Source organism: Accipiter gentilis, chromosome 1 (assembly GCF_929443795.1).
Source record: "Accipiter gentilis chromosome 1, bAccGen1.1, whole genome shotgun sequence".
Taxonomy (NCBI): Eukaryota; Metazoa; Chordata; class Aves; order Accipitriformes; family Accipitridae; genus Astur; species Astur gentilis.
This window is the reverse complement of record NC_064880.1, coordinates 8666714-8678895: the sequence shown is the minus strand read 5'-3', so window position 1 is coordinate 8678895 and position 12182 is coordinate 8666714. Positions and strand designations below refer to the sequence as shown.

Genomic DNA, 12182 nt, shown 5'->3' with positions numbered 1-12182 from the left:
ACTTGGTGTAGGACAGAGACCAGGGCGGCTTTGGGTTTGCCGCTCAACAGATAACATTGTCAGGAAATTTGGCTGGAAAATGTGTCAAATTGTAGGGTTTTGGCCCCATTATTGAGGAGGTATTGAGGAAGAATTTGTCTGCCGTTGTCAGCCATTTTTATATTTTTTTAAACTCTCCTGTATGCAGTTTTTGCCATCCGCTCTGCTAGTGACCATCTCCACCCCCATTACTAAAAGCTGCACGCATAACATCTCATTCCACCTCCCCACCCCAAAACAAATGCAAGACTAGCCTGGTCCTGAACTACTCTTGCATTTTGTTCTGGGCTTGATTTACTTTTTTTTTTTTTTTTTAATTACTATTTTTTAATTTATTTTTTAACTGTCTTTTTTTGGTGGTGAGGGGAGGGTGAAGAGGGGACAAGGAAGGTGGCAGGATGCCTTTGCCATCCCTAGGTTTCCATAGCACAGTCCCGTCCGTCACGCAGCTGGTGCGGCTGGTGTGGGTAGGTAGGCTGTTGCACTAACGAGGTTGATCCTAACCCTGCTTCCTCGAGCAGCCGGAGCTTCCTCCATCCTGTTTCTGCATCCAAGGGCCATTGGCGATTGCACAGTTCAGGCTTTTCTGTTCCTTCCAGGACAGCTGCCTTTGCAATCCAACTGGCTTCATGTTTTCTCCCTGTTAGCATCGTAGCATCACTCCGATAGCAAGAATTTCAAAGTGCAGCTCCAGCTGGGGGAAGGAGAGCGAAATCAGAACCATTAAGCACTACTGAAAATTATCTGTTAGCTCTTGCCAATGCCAGCCCCTGAGCACCAGGTGATTTTAACACAAACTGTCCAATTCTAGGAGGTCTGCCAAAAAAAAACGTGATCTGAGAGGGTGTTTGAGCGATCCAGAAGTGGTTATTTTCAGAGAGGCTTGAGATGTGCCAGCTCAACATCAGCAGATAGAGAACATGCCCCACTGTCCACAGAGCAGGACCATAAAGAGTGTGGGTGGTAGAAATGTTGGACCCAGGTTTCATAAAGAAGTTTTCCTTTCTATCTACTACCTTCATTGGACAGAGAAAAAAACCCCCAAAGTGTGTCTTTTAATCTGAGCCAGCAGTGACTACAGTTTGTTCTGTTGCTTACAGCTACTAATAGGAATAAATCCTGCCAACCTGAATTATTTAAAAAAAATTAAAAATGAAAAAAATCAATAGCCAATGGTGACCAGTGCAAAATAGATTAGGGTATTTTTCACTAACTTTTGAGGTTTTATTTTATTTCTTTTTTTTTTTCTTGTAACGCATATTACTTTTCACCATGGAATATACTTCAGCTTCTTAAGATGTAAGCTTCCAGCTCTTGTTTTAAACACAGTGAGAATGAATCTTTTCTGTGGAACAGTGATAAGAGAGGTACTTTGGCCCTGAAATTAAGCAGCACAAGGTTTTTGCACCCTGTCATTGTCTTTTTGATTAATTTTTTTTCATTGTTGTATAACATGGAGGGTGTAGCCCCTCTGGAAAGGCTTGTGTCAGCCCTTCCAGGGTAAGCTTTATTCCCTTTTCTTGAACACAAGATGTTTGAACTGGTTTTGAGGAGTTCTTCCTTTAGGAAAATAAGGACTTGAAGTGCATTCTCCTCCTGAGACTCATCCAGGTGCCCAATTCTCATCGCTGTAGGACCAATCAACAGAGCCACTGTCCTCTCCACACCCTGAGCCTTGGGAGAACGCTGAGAGTCTTTGAGTGCTACTGTCCTGTGGTTGCTATTGAAACAGAAAATTTAGCTCTTTAGTCTTACAAGATGATCATGCTTTTTTTTTTTTTTTTTTTTTCTTTAATTGAAAGACCTAGGGAAAACTTTCAAGGGTGGGAAAACTCTCTATTTGGTGATTCAGTGCAGGTCATTCTTTATAAACTCTTGTACTAGAAATAGTCCATGTGTGCATATTTTCTAGTTTCAGAAGGTTTTTATGACTTTTCATCTGTCATGATGAGGTGAAGGTAGAAGGAATATATAAACACTGGTATTAGTAGTCTAGTTCTTGGAAATCTTAAATGTAGGCAATTAAAATGTTTATAAAGGAGAAAATCAGCTGGACCAGTGAATATTTATACTTTGCTTCTCATATTTGATGGCATTAAAATGGCTGTGAGGTAGGGCTGCAATTGAACCCCAGTCCACTTTTTCTTACTGAAAAAAATTCTTATTAAGAAAATCAATAATTAGTAGCCAGTTTTGATCACTCTTCTCAGGCAGAAAGTAAAACGTACTGAGCCCCTGTAGTATAAATTAGCAGACATGGACTGTAGCTTGTGCTTCGGTACGTGTGTTAAGTCACTAAGCCATCACAACTAGCAACAGGTAGAGGCATGCGGTGGGTAAAAAGCCATCATGGGATCTAGTTTCATTTGCTCCATTTAATTATTGGAGCTATTATCAACAGATTTATCTGCTGTCATCGTGGAGCTCTGCTGATTACAGTGAGAATTAAGGGTTTAAATACCTAATTTGGCTTCTAGAAGAGGCTACCTTGTCATCTTTATTTATATTTTCCATTTCTTGCATTCATTTTTATTTCTATTTTAACAATCAGTTACTTATTGGAAAATGCTTTTAATGTTTACTGAGCATGTTAAATTCTGATTGCTTTCCTCCATGTGTAACCCAAGTGGGTGGGAAGTGATTTAGTAACTTGAGCTCAGGGCTGGGAACCAGGACCTCCTGTACTCCATCCAAGCTCTACCACTGATGCCTTCAGCTCCCCAGGGACATCACAGGTTAACCTGTCTCCTTCGGTTTCAGATGGGGGTGACAAATCCGACTCATTAAGGAGGGTTATATTGTGATAGTTGTAGGGGAAAAAAGGCTGAAAACAAAATTGCACTGTGTGTATGTGCAAAGAATTGTGGATCTTTGCCTTGCAGGGAACTTCCCGCTGACCCCTGGCCAGCAGGACACTACCTGTGCCTACCTGGCTCTTAACTGCTCTCCAGCCATGAGTCTCCATCCTCCGCTCCCACCAAATATTTGGAATGACTCTGAGTCCAGCTGCTTTAACCATCTACCTCCACCTTGAAACAGTTTAAAATCTCCACTGCTGCTTGTTTTAAGTTGTTTTTTGGTTTGGTTTTTTTTGTGTGTTTTTTTTTCCCAGGCAGGATAAAGAATGCCTGCATTCACACACTACAGTGCCTTTAAAATAACTAGCAGCTTTGGCTGTTTGTCTCCCAGCTCTCGAGCAGCACACTTCCCCCCTTAGTGATGTTCACTTGTTATATCTCAGTACCTGTCTGTCACTGTCCTGCAGCAAAGCTTTTGACTGTTCTGTGGTTTGTTTTTTTTCTCGTGGGTTTATTTTGCATAGAGTGTGACATTTTGGTTTCGTTGTGGTGTTTCTGACTCTTTGTGCCTTTCCTTTTGTGTTTGTTTCTCCCGCCTTTCCTCAGTTTGCAGCGGGGCCTCGACCTGCCCATCACCAGGTACAGTACCCTGCCCCTTCATTATCATCCTAAACTAATTGGCTGGGGGAGGCGGGTGGTTGGAGGTGGTTCACCCACTAACTTAAAACGAAGGCTCGCTTTGGAAACCAGCCCTGTTAGTAGATACTAGCACATGCATAACCCTGCTAACAAGCTGCCTGCAACACAGAGTAACACTTTTAATTCTCAGTTGGTGTCACTGCACTTATTAACCACACCACTTAACGCTGTTTCCGTAGGAAAGGAGAACCTGTAGAGATCATTGCCAGGTATTTGTGAGATATGCTTGCCTTTTCAAGTCTCTAGAAAGTTTGCTGAATATATTTCCCAAACTAGTCGGTGGATTATGTTGCCTGAGCTGAAGATGTCAACGAGAACTGGGCTTTCGCATCCCTGACAAAATCCTACTTTTCAATCTCAGAGCAAGGCAAACGACTTTCCAATTCATACATTTCTTGTGTGATATGCCTGATTATCTGTTATCATTACATTGCTTAATGTTGTTTTTACTTACCCTATGAAAGCCAAACATGTAGGAATCTTTGTAGTATTACTGTTGCATGACTTAAGAAGAATGAAAATTAGGAGCAGGTCTAACTCTTGAAACTCATGGGCAGCACTTATTAGGGTGGCAGAAATACCAAAAGGACCTCTTCAGCGTCAGGACAGATGCACAGGTCCCTTCTGCCTTAGCCAATGTGTCCAAAGTTGTCTTTTCTATCAACTCCTACATTAATTTTTGCCAAATCCCTTTTCCCCTCGGGATTGATTTTGCTGCTTCTTGTAGCTTTTGAGGGGACAGATGTGGTGCTGATGGGTGGAAAAGAGGAGGAGAGGCATGGCAAATGCAGGAAAGCTCTCCCAGATTCAGTTGTTTCTGTGTCACTCTTGGCTTGGAAGGAACAGGCTGTTTCCACCAAGTTAATAGGGAAGAAAAAAAATAAATCCCATTAACTCCAGTGATGTCGGGACAGGGGTTTAAGTCGCGGAAGGTTTGTTCCAGAATTACTTTGTTCTCACTTTGCTCCTGTTAGTCTGAGCAGTTTAATACTGTAGAGATGAGCACCTTTGGGAAAGTACGGTCTCAGGAGAGCAGGTAAGTGTGTTAAGTGGGCACAGACACCCCAAAAAGCTCATAATACTTGTTCCTTCCACCTCAGAGCGCAGCATGGAGGCAGGCATCCTTCCAGAGCAGGACAAAAAAAAGGCTTAAAAAGTAGAATGAGGCATTTGCACTTGTTTGCTCACAGGCAAATGTCATGTGAGAGAGAGAGAGAGAGAAAAATTATTTTTGTGCGTGGCAAGGGATTGCATTGACAGGCGGTGGTGGATGAATGTTTGCAGAATGACTGGGCAATGTAGGGAACGATGGAATTAGTATCTTGTTTAGATACTTCTGTTCTTGACCTTAACTTCAGCTCTGTGTTTACATTATGCAATACTGAAAGTGCATCGCTGTTCAGAAACTCCTTAGTTCTTTCATTGGTCATTACTAAGGCAAATGGCTCACACTGAATATATAATTCAATATTTTTATAAAAATTATACTGAGCTCACTGTGAGCAGATTTTGGACCATGAGTCTCGAGGCAGCGCAGCTTTGGAGGAGATGCTTTCAGCACTTGGTGGCTTTACTGGTATGACTCTACCACCAATGTGTCATAACTTGATTTTAAAACTTTCTTTTGGACCCAGTTATGACCCCGCCTGCAGGTTAAAACTTGTAATTGTCAAGTGTTTTCCCAGTTTTATCACTACGTATTTAGCTGTGTTGCACTTAGATTTTTCACTTTGTTATATTTGAAGTCTGCTTATAATTATCCGAGAGAAGCTGTCACTGTTAGAAAAACATTTCAGGCTTTATTCCCAGTTATATGTCATGCACTGGATCAGGACAGGCACAGAGAAACCTGGGCTATAGATGAGCTGTTTATTTCTTTTAATCCAAAAGGCTCTGCTCATGGTGTGGATTGGGGCTGGAGAGAGGGATTTTTGCCACTGACCTGTGTAGGAGGGTCACGGCTGTTGAAGCGAGTTCATCCCAAACCCAAGACTTGGAGGGTGCTTGAGACCAACATACATAATTATTCTCACATGGGAAGCTTCTGACATGCTTAAGTTGTGTAACATTTGCAGTAGGCTTCGAGACAGAGATTTTGTAACCTAAAAGGTACTAAATAAATAGATCGACCGTAGTGGTGTTAATATTTGTTGCAACAATACAATGTGCTCTTCTAAGAAAGCGGCAGCAAGATGTTGTTTGCAACGATTCCTGCGTCAGTCCCAGTGTGATTTTATTAACATATGCCTTGTATTGATTCTGTGTCTTTTTTCAGTCAAATAATGGATTATTCTATAACGTTATTTCCTGTAATTATTAGATCTTTGAAGTAATCAAATTAGCATGATTTAAGCACCTGAAGTTGACTTGCAACTCTGTAAGCAATTTATTTTCTGATGGGAATGCCTGCCCTGGTAGCTCCAAGCCAGTTGATGCTATAGAAAGTGTGATCAGAGTCTGTATGAGAGAAAATACTAGAATGAGATTTAGGGTGCTATACTAAGTAAATACTGGCTGAAGGCAAATGAAAATAGCTGCAGTGGTTCTGATTAAAAGCTAAATTTGTATCACTAATCCTTGCTTCCACGAACACAGCTACCTGAGAAACTACTGAAAAGTCTCATTTTATAGGAGAAAGAAAGTGGGCCCTACAAAGTGTTTTGTGGCAGTATTTTTAAATATACTGTCAACTTGTGTTTTTCTTGAAATGCTCTAGCGGACTTGGCTACTACCCTGCCTGGGCTTGCTGCTCTGTTTCCCACACTATGCACAGAGCGTCCCTTTTTTTTCTTTCTAAGTTAGGCTCTTGAGTCATTTTGTTGCTTCTGATCCTCATGAAGCACAATTGAAAATAGCAGTTTTCTTGTAATCTGAAGTCCAAAATGTAGAATAACCCCTAATTTCAGAATTGATTTCAGGACCATGTGGGTTATTTTAAAATGGATGCTCAGAAGAGGCCAGTGTAATTAAAAACAGAAATAAGAACAAATATAAACTGAAATGTCATAGTTCCCTTTCTGACTGTAGTTGTATTTGAGATTAGTTTACTGGTTATGGCAGACTAACTTAGTTTGAGGTTGCTGTTGTAGTTTGTTCCAGTTTTAGCTTGGGGTTACTCGAGTTCTTTTGGGTATAGCTTATACAACAGAAAACTGGGTTTGGCCATGTACTGTTGTTAAAAAGCCTTGTGATTTGGAGAGGTCAGGAATTTATTCCCTGAGCTGACTCAAGACTAAGCATTTCATAGCTTTTTTAAGTATCTCGAGTTAGAAAGCAATCAGAAATGGCTGCCATAGTTACTTCGCTGCCTTCATCCATGAGCGTATAAATGAGCTACCAGTTCTAAATCCCATGGCTGGCACAAAAACATCGTGTCCCGTCCTGTCGTCGTCCCCACCCCCCCCATTCCCCCTCCCCTGCTTTATCATTTAGTAAATAATAAAACTGGGAAAGTCTGAGGTGGGGGGGAAATGCCCAAAGGGCTGCTATAGGGTTGCTGGTGGCCACTGGGGAAGCAAGATGTGGACCTGTGGATGTTCTGCTTCAGCTCCTGCTTCTGGCACCAGATCTTTAGGTCTCAAGGCTGCAACTCCTCAGCTGAGCCCTGGTGCCTGTGTTGAAGTTTGAAAGATCAAATATAATGTGCCAGCTTTCACCTGCAAGTAGACGTGGTTCCTGCTGTATTGCATGTGCAGATGCTGCCTCCTCCCTCTTCCAGGTCAGTGTCAGGTTATCCCACCAGCCTTCCTGGTCAGACCAAAAAGACTAAAAATTAATAACACAGCTGTCTCAGGGTATGAGAAGCTTGGTTGTGCAATTTGATTTGATAATGTTGATGATAACTTGTTGAACTTGCCTTTTGCTTCCTTTTTCCGCAACCTTCTGCAGGGCTTTGTGGACCCATCACAACTGCCACTCTTGATCCAATCTAGAAAAAAAATAGATGGGTGCCTATCTACATTGTGTTTGATGGGCTAAGCTTAGCATATATTTGTTTTTGGTCCTCTTACCACAATTTTATTTTTCAGTGAAGCTTTTAGAGTAGGGAGGGAGTGTTCCACAGACATTTAACTGGAAGTGATGGCTTAGAAATACAGAGTAAATAGAAAATCAATTAAAATGCAGTGGTAGTTTGTCAGAAGGAGTTCTGGTGTTCTGTTTGATCATTGATTTTTCTAGATGACAGCCTCTTATCTGGTTGGCCTTCAACAGACTTTTTGACACAGGGTCATGTGGGAAGAAAATTAAACAGGAGATGATGATGGTTAATAAAAGGATATCAGGGCATGTATATATAAGGAGTGACTAAGAAGTAAAGGGCAGAGTAGTGCTGAGAGAGGTAGACAAGAGGTTAGTAGTGGATTTCCTTAATATTAGTGTTAATTACTCTGGCACAATTAGCAGGCATGTGTCTGCAGCGAACGATGAGTACAAAGCTAGAAAATGTGGTTAGCACAGGGATGCTGGATGCTGTGCAAGGAGGACCAGCATGATGGAAACGAGGCATAATCTAGCATTGCAAGGTGCAAGCCCTCACACTTCAGTGCCAAGGAGAAGTATTTATTCTATAAAATAGGAGCTCATCAGCTGAAGCCACCTGTGCAATGCAATCTTTAGGTAAACCAGAAAAGTTATTTCCAGCTGAGGTAGGGAGTTATTACTGCTGTATTGGGAAGTACCGGGGAAAGCCTGTCTAGAGCGTGTGCACAGCTCTACTTTTTTATTTTCCAGAAAGAATTCCTTGAGCAGGTAGATGAAGGGCTGCTGAGATGATGAGAGCTTATTGAACAAGCAGGCTAAAAGACTTGAGCTTGAGGCAGCCGATAAAAGAAATGCCTGAGAGGGGTTTAGTTGTATTCTTCTGTAAGTATATTGGGGAGCAACAATAGGAGGAAAAAGTTAACAGACCATATTGCCCAGTAGTACTGACTCCAAGATAATCAAAGAAATCCGTCCCTAACAAAGGTGAATAGATAACTGATGGTACTGTGACTTGAGGACCATGGTTCAGGTCCTCACTGGTTGCTGAATGACTATGTAGTATATTTCACCCTAATATAACCATTGTTAGACATAGCAGGACTTAATGTTAATTTTTGGAGGAAGCAGTCAAGGAAGGGTTGATGTAACACAGGATTTCTATCAGAAGTCTTGCTGTGGACCAGGGTACCTTCATTCTGGACCTGTGTGGGTCCTGTATGAGCTCCACTCCAAATCCTGCACTTATTAGAAGAAATAGAGACAAGATATATCCGATTTTAATCTCCTGGTGTTCTCCAATGGGACATCATTAGCATTACTTGAAAATGTTGTCTGTGCAGGCATCTGTTTGACCTTGCAAGATGAATTTTTTAACATTAAGTCAGAATCGTGAAACATTTCTAAGAATGACTTTGAATATTGCTAGCTTAGCTTTGGAGGGACAGGAGCAAGCATGGAGCAGAAAACAGTTTGCCAGCCAGATGATACTTGCTTTGAACAGTAAAACCCACATACAAATCTGATACACAGTGCTCTGATGATACTGGATTTCCTTGAGAATTTTAGTTTTAGTTATAGGAAGTGGCATAGCTAAAACTAATTCAAACTTTGCCAGAGATCTCTGTTTGGCACCTGCAAAAGCTTCTGATGGTCTTGTTGCTTGGAATAATGGATCTGCTTTTCTTCTTGCTGCATCTGTCTTCCTACTAGTAATGAATTTCTCCTTTTTTCTCCATCTTTGAATTTGAGCTACCTCTGCGATAGTGTGGGCAGTATAGAGGTTTTTTGAGAGGCTGGGTTTTTTAACATAGTTTCCACGTCAGAGGTCCTCCTTCTTGGCACCACCATGGTGTTGTTTAATGTTTGATGGAAGAGCAAGCCTGTGCAACGCACCACTCATTTTGGTGCACAGAGCGTGCTTGCCTGCCTTCTGCTACAGCAGGAGAGAGAGACGGCTTGTGTTTCATGAAATGGAGTTTCTTCAGTGTATCACTCCAACAGATAACATCTCATGATCTTTTAGGCACCAGTTGTCAGTGATGGAAATGAAAAGCTACCCATAAACAAGGAGTTTCTGTTGCTGTAAGTTCTTCCTCAGTGGTTTCAGTGGTAGTAGCAGGTTTCGTAGGTGCAGCAGAAACTTGAGGAGCAGGGTTCATGTCTGCAGCTTGCACCAGTGGAGGACTCCCATCTCTTGCAGTGGAGGCTTTTCTTGCTGCCCTGTGAATGTAGTTACTGTCAGTAGAGAGGCAGGTCTCGCTTCAACCTCCAGCCCATTTTCACTCTGCATAAATACAGAATTGTGGTGGCTATTGACTTGTACCCCCACCCCACTCTGGAGACATTTCTGCTGTAACCTGCTAACAGGTTAGAAATAGTCATTATTCAGTAATTTGAAGTGAAAGAAGAAAGGCCTTTGTACTTTTTGGTGTCCTTGGATGCTGGAAAATTGCAGACTCTAGTAGTTCTCACCATAAATTCAACATATGCCCTTGGTTCATGCAACACTCGTGTAGTTCCCCCACATTTAGACAGCTGCACAGTTTTTATTAATGTGGAAGCATGGTAATGTGCTGCTCTTCTCGTTTTCTTTCTGCACCCTTGCTACTAAACTTTCTACCCAGATAGTTGCCTTCTCCTGGTTCGGGTCACACTTACAGTGTGCCGGTGACAATTCTTCATCCAGATTAACAGGGTTGGACATAAAAGCATTGCACTCATCTTAATGGTATCTGGATTTCCAAGACAGGGAGTCATCCTTGGCTTTCCTGGAGAAACCATTTGCTATGGAGAATAACTTAGGTGTCATAAAGTCTTCAGCAGCACCAGAATGACCATTTTAAGTTCATTGTCATGTCAAGTATAAAGACACCACAGCTTCCTTCCGCCCTACCCCATTCTTCCCGAATGCCAAGGCAGATAAGCCCAGCTCATTCCTTCATTCCTTAGTGGTTACCACTCTCTTTTCTTCTCACTGTTCATGATATAGTTGCTCACAAACTATTTACATCAATGCACTTCATCAGCCAGCAGTCTTCAATGTGATGTATGACGACCTAGTTATTATTATTTTTTTGATTAACAATTAAATATGTGGCATTTCTTATCCTTCCAGTCTTGGTGTAGAAGTGGAAACCAAATCCATGATTTGAGCAAGGGTTTCTGCTTTATCTACTATCTCTGTAGCACTGAAAGAGACCAGAAAAGAAAAATGTTTGATGTTTTAGGAACAGAATAAACAAAGTCTTCCTGTAATATCGTATTTCCTGCAGTTAATCATGGTTTGGTTGGTTTTTTTTTCTTTTTTTAAACTTTTATACTTCCATATAAAACTTTTCTAAAAGAGTTTCTGACCCCTGCCTTGGGATTCTGGTAGAAGAGTCCTTGGTACCAGTCCAGTGTCTTTTTCTTGCTGTTTCCGTAAGAGATTAGTCAAAGCAGGGTAGAAAGATGAATGGAATTGTGTGCAATTAGGGTGCATGTTATATCCTATTCCTTTCTATTGATCTGTAAGCTGTTCCATTGGCTTTCTTTCTGTTTCCTGCTGCTTTCTTGCTTCGTTATTGAAGGGAGGATTCAGACCTATACAGGTAATTTTAACTCCTGGTTCTGCATGGCATAAGTGTCTCTATCACTTCTATCATTACTCTGTTAGTGAATTCATTAATGTCTGACGCATATCTTACCAACTGAGTTTCAAGATTGCAAAGACTCCAGAGCGAGGTCTTCCAGTGCCATGAATGCTCCATACCATGGATGCTGATGCCTTTCCCAGCGCATAAGGGTTGAGAATGGAGCGTGTACCAGTGGTTTGCTTGGTTTCCTGGACCTGGTCCATCTGCGTGGGCCATCACTTCATGCAAACATGGTAGAAGAGTTTGGTGCCACCCTGGAGGAGGTTGCCACCTTTCTGAAAACGGAAGGCAAGACAAGTGACCTGGCTCAATTTGTACAAAGGATAGGCATAAGGCATCTCTGGCCTTTGTAAAAATCTGGCTTTTTAGCTGTTCTGGAGGTATATTGGAACAGTTGCCTTGATCTTTTATTTCCCTAGGATATTTATAAAGGTGGCTTTTTTGGCAGTCAACCCACCTTATAAAAAGTATGTTTGACAAAAATCATTTTTCTAACGTTCGCTCTGAAAGTTGAGGTGTATAATTCAGTAGATACAAACTAATAATTATTGGAATTTAAAGTTTCTTACCTTCTTCTACCTTGTAAAATAGAAGGCGATAGCATGATGTTGCTATTTACAGATAAACAGAAATTGTCCTGCAGTTTTCTGAATGCGTGGCAACCCTTTGAAAGCAATATTATAATTATAATGTTGTATTATATTGATATTTCAAATTCTCTCCTAGAAAGTCTAAGCGGTTCTTTTTCTTCTCTCCTCTCTCCCTCCTTTCTCCCTTCCCTGCCCTAGTTTTTTCAGAGGCCTCAGATACAGCCTCCAAGAGCTACCATCCAGAACAGCAGCCCTTCCATCCGTCCTGGTGCGCAAACGCCAACTGCGGTATATCAAACCAACCAGCACATCATGATGGTTAATCATCTTCCAATGCCCTACCCGATGCCTCAGGGCCCTCAGTACTGTATACCACAGGTAAAAATACATTGTCCAGGCACCTAAGGAACAGCAAAACAACATTTGCTCCATCTGGATTT

At 41.6% G+C, this 12182-nt stretch overlaps 1 protein-coding gene across 21 annotated transcripts in view; it reads left to right on the top strand.

The window, feature by feature from the left end:
* Nucleotides 1–12182, top strand: part of EIF4G3 (eukaryotic translation initiation factor 4 gamma 3) — a 147911-nt gene that overhangs the window by 71423 nt on the left and 64306 nt on the right. For 12 of the 21 annotated variants that reach the window (XM_049804810.1, XM_049805073.1, XM_049805346.1 and 9 more), the window contains 3 exons: nt 3444–3476; nt 11087–11107; nt 11941–12120. In XM_049804810.1, coding sequence (XP_049660767.1) covers nt 3444–3476; nt 11087–11107; nt 11941–12120 — 234 coding nt within the window. The remainder of the gene's footprint in view (nt 1–3443; nt 3477–11086; nt 11108–11940; nt 12121–12182) is intronic. The other 9 variants (XM_049804889.1, XM_049805525.1, XM_049806389.1 and 6 more) reach the window with 2 other exon arrangements.